Source organism: Calidris pugnax, unplaced genomic scaffold, assembly GCF_001431845.1.
Source record: "Calidris pugnax isolate Ruff unplaced genomic scaffold, ASM143184v1 scaffold1, whole genome shotgun sequence".
Lineage (NCBI taxonomy): Eukaryota > Metazoa > Chordata > Aves > Charadriiformes > Scolopacidae > Calidris > Calidris pugnax.
In genome coordinates this window covers 9,137,024-9,153,792 of record NW_015090800.1, presented here as the reverse complement: position 1 = coordinate 9,153,792, position 16,769 = coordinate 9,137,024, and the positions used below count along the sequence as shown (strand labels likewise).

At 44.8% G+C, this 16,769-nt stretch overlaps 1 protein-coding gene across 2 annotated transcripts in view; it reads left to right on the top strand.

Moving 5' to 3' along the window:
- The window catches only part of TMEM178B (transmembrane protein 178B), a 224,018-nt gene extending 215,747 nt beyond the window's left edge, over nt 1–8,271 (top strand). For both annotated transcript variants that reach the window (XM_014937319.1, XM_014937318.1), the window contains exon 5: nt 7,490–8,271. In XM_014937319.1, the coding sequence (XP_014792805.1) occupies nt 7,490–7,740 (251 nt within the window). In that variant the 3' untranslated portion in view covers nt 7,741–8,271. The remainder of the gene's footprint in view (nt 1–7,489) is intronic.
- The last annotated feature ends 8,498 nt before the right edge of the window (nt 8,272–16,769 follow it).

The window sequence follows — 16,769 nt, the reverse complement described above, 5'->3', positions numbered from 1 at the left end:
TTTGCAGTAAAGATCCTCAGTTCACATTCAGTACAACCAACAGAAAGTTGTACAACTGAAGAGTCCTTTGGTCACTTGAAAAAATGAATGGATAGGCTTCTCTCCAACACCTGAAGGGGAAAATATCCGAATCAGGTAGCCATCACCATCACCCAGAGCTCCCAATGGCTTCTTTAGTAGTGCCTTCAGCAAAGAAAAGGATTAAAAAGGCATGCCAGTAACTCGACCCTTTCAGCCCTGAAAGTATTCCCCCTAAGAATATGTCTAGTAGCACACACTAGGCGATGTGGAAGAAGGCTGCATTGAAGTTGTTTGTGCTGTGTCTGTTCTCCGGTCTCACTTGTCTTGAAGAACATCTGTCTGAAGACTTTTCAGCAGTTTAAGGTTTCCTACAAAAGAAAGATTCCACAAAGCCTCTGAGGCTCCTTCTGAGGTTTTGTCTGAGAGAGAGTAAATTTTTTGACTGGAAGAAAAAGTCCCTACTTGGAGAGAGGCAGAATGGCCTGGTTGCTGAAAGCCCAAATGCGATGTGGTGCATGGATTCCTCATGCTATGGGAGATGTCGTGTGCAAGGCAAACCTGACCTGGCCCCGTAAGTTTCTCTTCAGCTCTGGCAAATGCTAGGCTGGGAAGCACCCGCCTGAGGTACAATTTGATACTAAACTTTTGTGTCTTGTCATCTGGCAAATCTCAGGTGTGATGGAGCCACTCGAGTTTGCTCAGACCTCCAGTGACCCTTTCCAGTTAATCTTTTAGCCTCTGACTGGGCCATCCTGGGAGATCCATGCTGCAGGCGATGAAAGAAACCTGCTGGCAGCCTTTGCATGTTGCCAAGCAAGGTGCTTGCCAGGGCAGCGATGGGATAATTTCACTAACCTTTGCTTAGGATGTTTCTTCATTTTGACATTGAGATCCTCCTCTTTTCTCTCCCTTCTGCTCCCAGTAAAATACCGAATCACATTGCACTGCTACAACTGCCACAATTTTTGCTGCTTCCTCTGTTGAGGCTGCAAGTTCATGAGCCATTGTGTTTGCTTAATGGCTGCAGTCAAGTCACTTCATTATTACTGGGTTATTTTGGGTGGGTCATAGGAATCACCATTGCAAAAGTAATCAGAGGGCTATTCAGCTGAGGCTTTGATCAACTCCCCTATTTCTCCCTAGCCCATTTTATCAAAACGTGCCTGTAGCTAAGTAGAATGGCTTTTGCCTTGCGTGCCAACTCCTATCTTCGGGGGGTGCTTGCTCCTAGCTGGTGCTCGCTGGCTGCTGTGGTGCACAGCGTGGGCACCCGCTCCCGCCGCAGCCCCGTGCGCTCTGGGGTATGGTAGCAGAAGTGTCACCACGTGCAAATCTGCAGGGTGCTGTGATGTGCCATAGAGACTGACTGTCAGTTGGACCAGCACGGCCAACTGGAGATCACCCCATCACTGCTGTAACATTGTTCCATATACTACATGGATTTATATGAGTCCAAGGACGGTACCCATTACATATTTGCAGTTGTGAGGGAGGATACATAGTCCTCTGGTGCCAGAACATATTACAGCCTGTGCAGCAGCAATTCAGTAGACAGTCAGTGCTGCTGAAGAGACACGCAGCGGGCGGCAGAGCTCCGGTGGGTACGGATGCCATCGGTACATTTTGAGGTGGGAGGCCAAAGGCCAAATGCAAAGCGCGTTCCGAGAGTGGCTGTAATGCAATATCCTAGCGCCGCTCTAGACCCCACAGTTTACACTGCTTCTTAGGATAAAATAAAAATGGATTAAGTTCCAACCCAGGTGGGCTTCTCGCCTCACAAGGACACAGCACTAAATCTCCATCACCCCATCAGACTTCTCTTTCCATCCCAGCTTTTTTTATAAGGGCAATTTTCCAGTAAACCCCTTGCTATTCTGCAACCTACCGGTGATGCTGCAAGCTGCTTCTGCTGGAACGGTACATAATTAAGCAATAATTTATATTCTATGCGTGTATGCACAGAGCAATAAAGTGTTCTCAAGAGCTGCGTGCTGCTGAGGCGTTTAATCCGTGCACAGAAGGAGTTTACTGCAAAGCTGCTCCCTCCAAAAGGCTTTTGTCATCACTGTGTTGGGAGAGAATTGGGCTTATTCTTTAATAATTTCATTTGATTGTAATATAATTTAAATAGCTACTGGTACACACTGCATTTTAGGGTCAACCTCATTTTATTTGTTTGTTTGATGTACCTTGAAAATAGTAAAAACTAGTAGGGCAAAGAGAAAGTAAAGATAATGTTGTTTCACTTGTGAGATTTTTTTCCCCATAACCCTAAATAAAAAAAGTGATGATAATTAAATAAACAGCACTCCTTCCAAAGACATTAGTGGCCACAAATTTCCATTAATCGCAGCTACTAGAAATACTTTAAAAGGTGGAGATTCACTTTTTTTTTTGAGAACTGTTCAGTTTCAGAGGGCATCTTAAATCCATACCTTTGGGCTTCCCTTTTTTATCTACTAGTGTTTATAAGTAATACTTGACATTTTTGTCTCTGCAAAAAAAAAACAGAAAGGGAGAAGAATCATATTTTTTTGGTTTGTTTACTTTATACATCTGACAGCACGGTTAGTTTGTGAGTCATTTCTGCCTGTTGCGAGGGGAAGGGAGGCAACGAGAGTTGTTCCATCAGAGGTGGAAGAAATGTATTCCAAATAATGAGAAAAATTATTTGTAGAGAGGAGGGTCTCAGAGGTGGGCTTGGTGACCAGATCATTGTAATTACTGGCTTTTTTTTTTTCCCCGTGACTTCAAATTGGTGACATCTCCATCAGGCTGCAGTCGGACACCTCATCCCTGATACGAGGGGTGGGGATGTTTAGATGAAGCTCCTGTAGCAGGGACTGTTTGCACACAGGCACCATGAAGGCTCCCCTTGGTTTGCAGTGTATCTAAGAAAGGCAGCGGTTCTTGTCTCGCAAAACACCACGGACCCTGTGAAACCCCTCAAGCTCTATTGCTCTGGAAGCTGAGCCAGGTCTGAGGGCGAAGGACGTGGTTCAGGGGGGCACTGGCGTGAGGCAAAATTGAAATCTATTTGGTATGGATGGTTTGAGCCTGCTTGTGCTTAAATCGGTTCCCTCAGAAGCACTTCTGCTCTCCCCTGGAGGTGAGGTTTGAAAACTGCAAACGGAGGCATTGCAGCCCCTTGCACAGCTGGGTTAATTGGAAAGAAAAGGGACATTTATAGAAAAAAAAGAAAAAGAATTCCTAGCAGCAGAAGCCCACGGCTTTGCTTGATAAAATCACGCTTAAAATAGCTATGGCAAAGGGCTCTGACTCATAATCCACACTGAATTAGGCTTTGACCAACAATGATATTACCTCTCCCAGTCATCCTTCACCTGACCATGTCTGCTTCTGCAGCTAGGATGGCCCCAATCTTCTACACATATATAGCAAATAAGTTCATCTTTGTCTTAAACAAACTTCCAGTCTTCCATTTAGTATAATGTTTAATATTTTTCTTCCATAATATCTAAGAAGGAAAAGCGCAAGATAGCCATGAGGTGTTTAATAGCTCAGGTGCTCAAACCAGTGTTGGTTGCCAGTCTGTCAGCAGGATGCCAAAGCCAGAGGATGGGCGGCTGTTTGATGAGGAGTCGGGGTGGAGGTTTGACTACATATCAAACACCAGTTTCTGTGGTACAGACACGGCCTTACATGTAGTTTCATCTCTCACCTGACTGAAGCATTTTGCAATGACACGTGAATTTCCTTTGTCAAAACCACTGCTGTTGCCTTGTCTCCTTCATTAGTGTTTTGCTCAGGATGATACCGTGTAAGTCGCAGCACAAAGAACTTAGCACATTCTGCTCTCCCCGGCTGCTGAAGGAGATGGCCTTTATCTCCCCTGTCCAGCTCACTACCAGCACATCCCTGGTGAGCTCCTCATACCGCCTGTCATTCACATTCTGTGGGTCAGTGCCATGGTGGAACTGCCGAGCCTTGGACCACCAGCCTCCAGGTCTGGTCGTTTGCTTGGGCCAGGGTTATGGGGAGTGTTTTTCACAAAGAAAGAAAAGATTGTATTCCAGCAACTGCCAAGGGATCTTGGGCATTATTGCACATGTAGGGCAAGAACAGATATCTCACTGATGGCAAGAACCTACTAGGAAAGTGAATAAGGGTTCAGTTTATTTTCTGGGGAGAGAAAGTGTCAGGGCTGGGGATGCTCATGACTTGCTGCAATCCTGGTGTCTCCGAAGCACTGTGTCCATAGTGCAGGCTGTGTCATGGACAGGAGTGACAGCCTTCTACCTCCTGCCATCCCAGCTCCACATCTTATTCAGGCTACCAGAGGCTGCATTTCCAAGGGTAAGCTCAGTCTGGGCATCCCTTCCACCAGTAACTCTTTCCCTACGATGGCCCACAATCGTGCAATTTGCAAAGATGATCCTTTGTGTTATGATTGCCAATTCATGAGGAAAAGCCACCGAAGAGTCCTAAGGTAGTAACCACACTCAGTTTTCATTAGTAACCCTCCTGGTGAGGGGCTGGATTAACTACAAGTGGGAACTTCCTTGCTTGGCTGAATACAAACAACACATATGACTCGTGTAATGGCCGTAAAGATTCCTCTAGGTCGTATAAAATGGCGTTTTTTGTGTCTGTAATGAATAGCACTAGGGAGGCTGATAAACCCGTGCTGTACAAGACATCCTGCAGAAGCACTGGGGAGTGACTGGCTGAGGGCCGCGCTACGATTCCTCTAACGTCGTTCATGGCAGTAGTTATTGTCGTGGGATTAGCACGTTCTCCAGCAAAGGGGCAGGATAAGGGCAACCTTTTTTTAAAGAAGTCTCATGCTCGTGATTTGCTTTATTCTCTATTGTTGTTACTCGTTCTTTATTGTTTGTTTGTTATGGGGCAGAATACCCCCAGCAAGGTGGAGTGCCAATACATTGGGCACTGTTTGAATACAAGGAGTAAGCAGTGCTCCTTGCGCTGAAGAGCTTGTAATCAAAATAGCCAAGACAAAGCGTGAAAGCGCAGGGAGTATTTGAAATCCAAAGTTATTTCCTTCCCTTTTGTATTTAGCAAATGCAGCTTCAGTCTGGCCGCACAGATTTTCCCACCCACCTCTCTTAACAATCTTATATTTCGAGAGCGCTGAAATTATCATGTTCTTGCCAGCAAAGAAAGGTCTTTCATGTCATTTTCTAACCACAGCCATCTGAAATGAGCCACTGAGCTTGGTTCAGAGCTCGGTGGCTCTGATGGATCCCTTTTTCCCCGATCCAACAATGTCATGTTGACATGTCACACAGGAAACAACCGCGCTCTTGCCAAGGCACCTTCATAGAATCATAGAATCATAGAATGGTTAGAGTTGGAAGGGACCTTAAAGATCATAAAGTTCCAAGCACCCTGCCATGGGCAGGGACACCTCCCACTAGACCATCATGTTACTGCGTAACCCAAGTGACGTGGTAAAACACAGAAGGGGGGTGTGGTTTCTAATCAAACAACCTGATTTTTGAGTAAGGAATTCTGGGAGGGAGACCTCCCCATTTATCCTGCTCTGAGCTTTGAAGTAGTGTAGGATATCTCTTGAAGACAGCTTCAGGGCCTGGTCTCACAAGGCTTTTGCAAAAGTCCAGAGCACTGATTGTAGACTTATTGGGTGCTGCTGTGAGGCAGGAAGGCAGCAGCCAGAGTAGCTACCACAGCAGCTCACTGGTCTGGACTGGTACCCTGTGGCACTATGATAATATGAGTACTTATGAGTAACCTGGGCCATCTGGCAGCTGTATGTAGCATTTGAGGAAGCACCCAGAGTTCCCATATTCCCTGACCTTTACAACAGCGGGTATCTACAAGTGGCATTCCAAAACACACTGGAGAAAAGACAGTCCAAATAGACAAGGCAGTGATAAAAAGAGGGAACAGAGGGAGACATGACAGTGGTCTCACTGCAGGTCTGTGACAGATTCGCCTATAGATTCTAGACCTGTATGTAAAGGAGGTGAGTATGGTGGGAAGTCCATGCATGTTTGGTGCTATACATGTTCCTACAAATACCCCCGGTTTCTGAGCCTAATTCCAGATGACTTCATCATATAATCTTACCTATGTCTTCAGAGTGGGGAGTGTAAAATCCATTTCTTCAATGCAATTGCAACTGAAAATAGCAAAACTGCAGAAAACAATATGAAAAGTGTTGCAGGAGGGAAGCAGGAGGAGGGGCAGGAAGGAGTAGAAGGAGGCAAGGGCACCAGAAGAAGAGAGCTTGACACTAAAACCGGGCTGGTGTGACTGCTTTGGGGGATTGGGCTATATTAGGGACCAAGAAGAGTAAGAGATTCCGCGCCAGCAGCTGCTAGTGAGAAGGTGCAGGAGGTGCTGCACTGGTAGCACACGTAGCACGTTACTGATCTCTGCGTGAACACGGGGCCGACACGGAGGACTGGCCATCCTGCAATATGCCTTCTCTGCCCAGGGCTCTCCAGGCAATTCAGAGAGGCCCACACAGGGAGGAATTAGAGAGGAAAAATAAACGACCAACTTTATGTTGACTTCAGTTGTTATCTCTTGAGACAGGCGCGTAGCGTCTGTAGCTATCCATTATTTGGTGTGTGGGTGGCAACTGTGACATTTCAGGAGCTCAGAGTTTAGCTTTGATGAAGCTGGAGGCCAAAGATCAAAATTAGACTCATCTGGGTGGGCTAAGGTTCAGCCTCATCCGAAATGTTTGACTTTCCATAACGCTTACCACCTGACAGAGTTATGAAGCCTGTCCTCGCAGTGTTCTCACGGAGAAATGAAATATTGCTGCAGAGATGGAAAACAAGAACAGGATATTTTCAAGATTTCCCCAGCACTGCAGGGAGCATCTAGATTCGGGCTGGAGTCATGCAGAGGGCAGCATCTGAATTTTGTGAGGGATTTTATGATTTTGACAGTGATATTTAAAAGGGGAGTGTATACCAAAAGATTTTAGATTTTTATATAAGAAAAGTCTGGAAAAAATCTCTCCATGTAATTTCACATGTAAGTTTTGACAGAGCCAGAATATGTCAGGGATTCTGTAATATTTTCTTCTATAAAATGCATCACTGAAAAATTTAAATTAAACAAAAAATTCAAGGGTTTTCCCCCAAAAAACATAATGATTCACTCTGTATTTGCCTAAAGCAAAATTCCAGAAAAATCAATGGTTTCATGAAGCATTCTGGTCCCCAAGGGAGTGCTCATAATGAAAAAAACTGTTCCTGTTGCAGTTTCTCCATACAGCTCTGTTCAGCATCAGATCAATATTGAGGGCTCTGCTGGCACTCAGCTCCTTCCCCTCGGAGCCTCTAGACTGAGCCACTTTCTGTTGGAACACCTTCCCTTAGGTATTTCCCTCCTGCTTGCACCAGCTCTTCTCGGGCAGCTCGGAAAGCGGTGTGTCTCTCACTCTTCTAACTTCTCTTTGTTTTTTTTTCCTCCCTCCTTCTCCCCCCCCCTTCCCGCTCTCCTCCAGGAACCTTCTGCATCATTTCACTGTGCACGTGCGTGGCTGGAATCAACTTTGAGCTCTCCCGCTACCCCCGCTACCTGTACGGACTGCCCGACGACATCAGCCACGGCTATGGCTGGTCCATGTTCTGTGCGTGGGGGGGCCTGGGCCTCACTCTTATCTCTGGCTTCTTCTGCACTCTGGCCCCTTCTGTCCAACCTGTCCCCAGGACCAACTGCCCCAAATCGAGACCTGAGAATGGGACAGTGTGCTAAAACGCATAGCAAACAAATGCACACACATACGTATATATATATATATATGTCTATGTATGCCTATACATGCATATATATGTATATATAATTATAGATATATATATAATCTCAATTTAATGCCAGTGCCAAGGTAGAGCTGAGTCCGACACGGCACTCACATCTCCACCAGACTCTGTGTTCCTTCCTTCTTTCTCACAACTGATGGGAAAGCTGTTCTCTCACGTGGCTCTTCCATCCAACTCTTAACTTCAGCATCATACCTTAGAGGTCGAACGAACATACAGTTGCACCTACCTACTGCCATTTGGGAAGGGGATCAGGGGGTCCATGTGGGGGATCTGGAACCAGAATCCGAACAGGACACGGAGGGTGGGGTGGGGGGGGACAAAAAGCCTGTCCATTGCAGCCAGAAGGGAAAACGCAAACAGCAAGCAAAGGAACAAAGCAAATATTTGAGCCACCTCTACAACGTACCTCCTCAAGGCCACTATCAGAAACCCACCCACTTTCTTTTTCTTTCGTAAAACAAAATGACAGAAGCCTGCTCTGTCATTGCTTTTGGGGGTTTTTTGTTTGGTTTTTTTTCTTAGAACACAGAAAACAAAATGGACAGAACGTGTGGGGAAAAGCAGAAAAGCATTTTCTCTTTGCCTGCCAAACTTTAGAAGGAAGCAAACAAGTGAAAATAATAATAATACTAATAATAACAAAAGGATCTAACAAAATAAAAACAGAAAACAACAAAAAAAATCTCCATGAGGACATCTCAGCGGACTTTCCAACAATGCAGTTTTAATCTTCCAGCTGCCTTACATCCAGGCTTACAACTGAGGCTGAACTGCTAACGTAAATGCAGCAGAAGGCCTTTTGAAAATGCTGTGATACATGTGTGTATAACTTTTTCTTCCCTCTTATTTTATTTATTTTTTTTTTTAAGAAAAAGAAAAATTTAAAACATTGCAATGTGATTGTCCACTAAACCATCCATGCTGTGTTTGTGGCCCAAGACTGAGGCACTGCAACCGCAGAAGCGTGAGGAAACCCGTCAGGTCTGAGGCAGCGTGTCTCCTCTGGTGGATTTCAGGATGCTTTTTTGTTCTCACAGAGCATCGGAGAGTTCGGGACGGTGGATCCAAGGGAAGAGCAACCAGGGAGAAGGGAGGTGGGGGGAGCCCTGGCAGTTGTTCTTCCCCAGTACTTACTGGAGTGGGATTTCATCGAGGTTCCGTTTTGGATGTTTAAGACAACTGGGCAAAAGCCATTGCCGAGGAGAAAAGGGGAGCTAATTTTTGTAAGGGAGAAGGAAGAGATGCCTCTTGTCGTGTTCATGTATGCCAAATAAGACCTTCCCGCATCTTTGGAAACTGCCCCGGTTCACTGGACATCTCCACTCTCCATCTGGGAGAACTGTGTACAGATGGAAGCGAAAGAGTCAGATGCAGAGATCCATCTCCCATGAGCTCAAGCGTTGTATGATATAATTGTGAATCTGCAAATGAGACTCTCTCTCTTTTTTGGTCTTTCTCTTTTTCCTGTTACTCCTCTTCCCGTTGTCTCCTTTTTCCTTCACTCTGCTTTTCCCATTGTTCAGGTCATAGGTCCCAGAAGAGCTAAAGGAACAGCTCAGTCTGCAGAGGCAGGTGAATGCCCTTAGGGGAAGCAAAGCATTTTGGCTGTGGGGGCAGCACATCCTTGCAGGGGAACAGTGGCTGAGGAGAAGGTGGGGAGGAAGGGCCAAGGGTGTAACCAAAGGGAGTCTGAAGAGGCAACGACTGGATATGTGGGAGTGAGGGTGCCACTGACACACATACAGGCAAAGAGGGACAGGGCAAAGAAAAAAGGCCTCCCCAAAAACAGCTCAACCCAACATGTTCTTAATTCAGGGATAGTACCAGCAATCCTTTCTTACATGGTAGCTGCGTGGCATCAGTCCTTATGAGTCAATCAAAATCATCCTCTGCATCTACAAAAGCTCACCAAGAGAAGGAGGCAACCTGTTGAAACTGTGCCTACTGCACATAAATGAAGGCATTAATTTCCAGGTCGTGCCATTCACACAGCTGGCAAGGAACAGTATTTTGCTCAGTTAAAAAAAAAAAATCCAACCAACAAATAATTCTTCTGCAATACAATTGCATAGCCAGCCATTCCCCGTCCAGCCCAGCTTCCCCTCCTCGTTACACCTTATGTGATAATGTTGCTTTATTAACAGTGCCCAAAGAAATGATGTTTCTGGAGGGCATTTTGGAGTAGGGTAGATTTGAGTCGCTTTCATTCTTGCTCGACTACCTGGCTTTTACTTTCTCTGGTCTACAAATGCCAGCTGCCAAGCCAGTGCGTTGCCACTGAAGTGCCATCCCTGGCAACTGAAGTTTTGTCATTTCATTCTCCATTAGATCTGACTGGAGAATGTATTTATTTATTCATGTTGAAAATGCCTTGTGAAGAAACTTCCTTTTTAAGTAGATTGGTTTATTGCCTTTTTTTTTTTCTGGCAAGGTTTTCAAATAGGGTGGTTTTGAAAAGCTTTGAAACCGTTTAACTGTGCAAGTGCCTACTAGGTAAGGAGGCTGATGAATTACTCTTGGAGTGAAGAGGAAATTAAAAATAAAAATATCTCTTGGAAAGTTAAATGAAAACTAAAAGCAGAAAATCAATAACTGAAAACCAAAAGAGACCTATAAAAAATTTCATGACCTTCCAAAATATGAAAAATTTTGAGAAAACCCATCTTCTTTTAAGAGATGGTTTCTCATTAGAAAAATGGTAATTATTTTATTAAAACATCTTTGAATGCAAACTTTCTTCCTCCTCTGCAGTCCTGAGTGCAATAGAGAAGGTGCTTCACGTGAACAGAGATACCTGGAGTGACCCAGGTAAACTAAATGGCACAGAGGTGTGTAACTGGAGTCCACCATCAGGCCCTGGTGACACGGAGAGCAGTAAAACAGCTCCTGTGGTGATCTTGTGTGGTGCGTGACAATCCACAGGGTGTATTCTTCTGCAGATTCAGTTTTGGAAGAGGTGTAGCAGTAAGATTTAAAGAATTTCAAATTATTTTGCTGTTTCTTGGATTCTCAAAGCTTTCCTTTCTTTCTGCAGCAGGCATGAAAAGAGTTCTGCCTTGATGAAGTATTCTCTGACAGTGTTGGTTTGCAAGCTGTATCTGAGCCTGTGTGTTTGCCTGTGTGTAGCAATGGTGGAAGAGGGTTAGGATTATTTTTATTTACAAGAGAAAGTGTTAACTCTGGATCTTTAGAGCAGTTCTGTGATGCACTCTAGCATAGGTTCTGTAAGGCCTGTGTGGCTATGAAGCATCTAAAAAAACTACGGGAATAAGTGTCTGAAGCAGCAGATGAATTTATAACCTTAATCTCAAACTGGATCCCCAAAGGGACTATTTGTCCAAACACCAGTTCTCTCATTTTTGCCTCAAACAAGGACAAAACCCCCTCTATGCTATTTACAGAACCAGGAGGAGCCTCCCGTGCTTTGATACCTTTGAAGGGGGCTTTCTGTTGGCTCAAACTTGCCTTTAGAGCAGGGTTCACTCAAAATACACCCAGATCCAAATTTACAATGGTTATTGTCTCTGTCTGTCCTGAGCCAAAGCACATTCTCATCTAGTCTGAGTGTCTACATTTTGGGGATGCTTTGAAATATCTTTCTGAACAGAGATTCAAGCTTTTTGACTAGTGTCTGGTATTCTCGTCGAAGGAGTAGTTAATTAGAAATCTGTTAGCTGGGATCCCAGCGTTAAGGGGCTTGACCTCGTCCTTCAGATCGGCTCTGGCAAAGCGCCTAAGCATGTGCTTTACTTGGAGCACGTGACTAATCCCCTTAACCTTGGTAGACTATTCATATGCTTAAAGTTAAGAATGTGTTTTCCTGGATGATGTTCAGCTTCCTGCAGAGTCCAGCCCCTGCTCTTCTTTTCCTATCCCACTCTTGTAGATCAAGTGACACTCTTGTCCTACCCTGACGTACCAGCGGCTGTTTGGTCTCCCTTTCCGTGAGGTGGTAATGCAGGCTCTGTAGCTGGCAGGCTCTCTCCCTCACGTGGCCTTTCATTTTGCACTGCTGAGACAACACGTCTCTACACTCCAGAGACCACAGAGGAACTTGACTGCAGTGAAGGTAGATGTTGTCAAATGCCAGTCCTAGGGACACAGGATGAACTGGCTCAACCCACTGAGATTGCAGGCTGGGGGTTTATGTGTAGTGACTCGGTTATGGTACAGCTGAGTTGTCCTGTGACCCCAGCGAGTTACCTACAGGGGGTTCTGCTCTCCATCCCTGCCAGGGGCACCGTATATGTGAGGGGGCTACATGGCAGGGGTCCATGTGCTCTGTGTCTTATGTACTGTATAGGACACCGCCTTCTTCAAACTAAAGCTGTTTGCGTGTTAAAATTCCTGACCCACCTTGGCCACCTGTATATATCATCTCTCCCTTCTCCCTCTCTGCAAACACACAGCTGATCTTCCTTGATCTAAATATTACAGTCCCCCCAGTTATATTTCTAGTTGGGCTTTTTTTTCTTTCATTCTACCCAAGGGACAGTCACAAGTGGATCACAAACCACCAGTGATCAGAACGATTTCTTTGAAATATTGCTTTTGAAAAACTGCCGTTACTTTTTAAAATGTTATTCCAGCTGCAGTAACAAACGAAAGGGAAAAAACCACCCCTCAGAGTCCTCTAAACAGAGGATCCTCATCCTCCCAGGAGACAATCATAAGAGTGCAGGTATTCTACTTTCCTGTAGATGCGAGTCATTTGGGACCACTTTTAGCTACAGCAAGTTAGTTGTGCGGTTCATTGGATGGTGAATAAAAGAACATTGGGGAGGGAGAGGATTGATAAGCAGGGGGTATCTCAGAATCCCCCGCACTCCTTGAAGACTGTGTCTCCATGGCTGTCCATATACCCACTGTGCAGCGCCTCTGAATCAGGCTCGTCCCTGAAGCCCCACTGATAGGCAGAGCTCAGAAGAAAATCACTGTAATCTGTCCTTAATTCTTGAGTGCCAAGCTAACTGCCAGCAGTGAAATGGAGAGGAAATAACATGTTACCAAGTATAGCTTAAATAAAGACATACATTATTCGGGCTCTTTCTTCTGTGTGTCTCTCCATAGGCCTAGAAGGGCTATCGGAGTGCTCAGGCACATTCCCACAAACCAGCGCTGTGTTTCCTTGCCCCCAGGTTTTGCACTCTTCCATGGCCCACTCTGCTGTGCTCGTCGAGCCAGCAAGGGAAGACTCAAGGTGAAAACCCGAGACAGCTCTGAACGATTGCCAGGCACCGCTGAGGGACAAAGAGTAAAAAGTGTGCATGAAGCACAAACGGCATGTAAAGATTAGTGATGGATGAATTTCCAAGGTCAGGAGCTGAGTTTCAAACAAGCCAAAAGTTTGATTGCAAACTCCAGGCCAGAATCATAAGATCTTGATTCTGCCAGTCTAAGCTGAAAAACTCATAAAAACAGAGCTTAGCTCAAAACTTATAGCCCCTCTCTTTCCAGTAATAGTGAGGAATTTAATGCATCTGTTCCGTAGTCTGTTGAAGTCCATAGAAAGCCTCCTCTTGGCTCCAGTGAGTTTTGCATCGGGTACCTCAGAAAATATTTTACTGCTGGTCCTGGCTAACCCTGAAAATGAAATGTGTGCTTACACACTCACAACATCTACTCTTTGGTCATCAAATGCTACCTTTTTCTTTTTTTCTCCTTGACTTGGGGTTTCTATCCTGCCCCACTAATACCCCGATCTTACAGCCTTCTTCAGAGCCATAGTTAGATATTGCAACATTTTTAAAAACAAATAACCTACTGCTCATGCAAGGAGGGATCTGATGAGCTCCCTGTTGACATCAGTGGGAGAACTGGAGCCCGATACAATGCTGTCGATTTAATTGCAGTAGGCCTTGCACGGGTTTAGGATTTAGCTTGGAGGAAGAGTCTGATGAGCTCCCTGTTGACATCAGTGGGAGAACTGGAGCCCGATACAATGCTGTCGATTTAATTGCAGTAGGCCTTGCACGTTTAGTAGACCTTGCAGGTTTAGGATTTAGCTTGGAGGAAGAGCCTAGATGACTGCCTCAATATAGGCCACAAGAGAGAAATGAAATGCTGGTCACCTCTAGTACAGCACTCCAGAATCACAGATCAGTTGTCCTCCCTTGCTCAGGGAAGACTTGCAATGAAAGTAACTGAGGCTCAGATAGGTTATCTTCAGGGGAGGTTGAGGGAGTGAAAAAAAGGAAACCAAACAGCAGTTGTTATAGGTCAGAATTGATGGGCATTGGTAGAGTTACATGAGGACAATCCAGTGTCACCCACAGAATCAGCAGCAGGAATGTCAGTCTCTTCCAAGACTGCATTTTTATATTTTTTCTTTGCTGATGAACACTCCTGCAGTGGCAGAAAGCGCCTTCAAAAGTTTTCTTGCCTAGGGTGTATACCCATGGACACACTCACTCTTCTCCTTCTTCAGACACACATACATGCATACCCCACGTGATGTGGGTGCTAGTAACCTGTAAATATGTGTACTATAGAGAGAGAAAATACATGGAAAAATGCAGCATAATGGTTTGTTTTCTATTCTTTTATACTTAACTCAGGAGTTGCAATGCAATTCAGATGCCATCTGCATCCATGTTAGGTTGTGTGTGCAGATCACATGGATCTGCTGAAGAGATGTGGGGAAGCACAACACAACTGGGACGAATGGGGTATTCACCACCAAAATGTATTTGGATATTTAAGAAAGAGTTGCCAATGTTGTTCTGATCCCAGGGATGCAGGGAAAAGAAGCAGCTGAGACACAAATCCGTGTTTCTGTCTATTTTGCCTTTGGGCAGATACAACCAGCAAAAAAGGAGGCAGCAAACAGCTCAGGGCAAAACCATCCTGAACCACTGCAGCGAGACTCTCCAGAGCTGACCATCAGTGCTCTTCAAGACAGGGTTTCTACAGACCTTCTTCTGATCCACTCAGTCCTGAGCTAGCCATTCTACCTCCAAAAACGCAGTGGTGCCCACAAGTCCTTACCACCTTCTAGAGGCACAGGCCATGGCACTAACCACTCGTGTGCGATACACACGGCTGTCACTTTCTCAGACCATAAAGCTAAGGGGAAAAAACTGAAGTCCCATCAGAAGGACAGCCTTGGTGTTCACAAGACTGGTTGCTGCAACCCCCTGTTGCAAGGTGCTCCTCAACACAGATTGGTGTTCACAAGACTGGTTGCTGCAACCCGCTGTTGCAAGGTGGCTGTAGTCACAAGAGAAAAAATTGCACCATATCCCCTCCAAACCAGAAAAGCTGATGTGTAAAAATCCCCCTGTGCTGAGAGGCAGCGCCGTGGCAGGACACCACCCGGGTCTTAATTCTGCCTCTGGAGAGGGCTTGTGCGGGCTGTCGGCGGCACGAAGGTGGTGGTTGATGCCTCTCAGCACAGCAGGGAGCTTCACACCCCCCTGGCTCCCAACCCAATCTGTGGCAGCAGGGCACAGGAATATCTCCGTAAAGGCAATTCCTTTCAAGTGCTTGTTATTTTTGCCAGCTGGTCGGAAATACCCAAACAGCAACGGCAGTTCTGCCATAGATGAGATAAAGAGTCAAGTCTTCAAAAAGCTGTGCGACCTGCGGGTTTTGTCCCAGTTTCAAAGTGATGTAGACACTGAGAAGCATGAATCAGATACGGCTCAGCCTCCCGGGGCCAGCCAGGAAAAAGAGCCCCAGCATCCAATTCCTCTTTAAACAGTGAATAGGAGTAAAACACTAAATGCCTTTGGTGGCTGCCTAATTTAAAAAAAAAAACATATGCGCTCCTAATTTGCTTAAGCTCTTGTGACATTTTATCTCAAGAATAGTTTTCATCTGACTGTAGAGCATAAGGCTGCATTTTATTTTTTTTTATGAAGGGTTATTCATTAACAATATAGATCATAAGAAAAAGGTTCAAGTAATCAGAACAATAAAATAAAAGTGCAGCCTTAGACTGTTCAGTTAGAGTGTACTGAATTATTTATAACTCCTGGGCACCAACAACAATCACAAACATCTAATTTAAACTGTTACTATTTTTATTTGGCAATTTCCATCACTTAGAGTGTTTATATTCATGTATTTGTTGTTTGATCTTTTGCAGGACAAAATTTCCCCTACTTACACAGAAAAGAATATTTGGGGACTTTTGAAGATATTTTTCTGCAGTAACTTAACTTATTTTAAAGCATTTTGAGGCCTAGTGTGACAGATATTACAACTTTCCAAGCTGTAAACTGTGCCTGACACGGGCTTGAACTTTCAGTTCTTTCTCAAGTAAAATTCCCTTTAATTACAGGCCATTGGAATCAATGGGAAATTTGCTTCATTAACAACTATAAGACTGGATCCTATTTGTACAACTTGTCAGCCCACTTAAGGATCTTTTGCATAGACACAGGAACAATCACTGCTAAGTCACTCCAACTTTATATCAATCTCTTTTTGCAGAAAACAATGATTATACTTGTATGTGGCTGGAATAACACGGTGGTAAATCTAGCCCATAGGCTGACACACATATACATGTATATATGTATGTATATGTATATATATATTTGTAAATTTATGAAAAATGTCCATAGCTTCATGGTAGCCTGAAATAACCTGAGGTCGGTGTACAGAATTTCAGGCAAAGGACTGTTTCTTTTTCACAATCCTCATGTATCTCAGATTCAAATCTAAACGAGTTAAAAATCATGATTTCCCAGGAAGATCCTCAGTGGAGGAGGGGTACCACACTGCCATCAGCAGCACACACATCCTCACACGTACACCCGGTTACACACTGGGTCTCAAGGGCTTTTCTAAGGGAAAGAAACGGACTGAAAAAGCCAGGGCAGAGTTTCTGTTCCACATCAGCACCCTCAATAGACTCACTTAGTCTTTATTAAGAGGCTCTTTGTACAGATGCTGTTCTTCTGCACTAGGTTTGAGGGGCACCTCTGTGGATGACAAAGGCCTGGATTTTCTGAC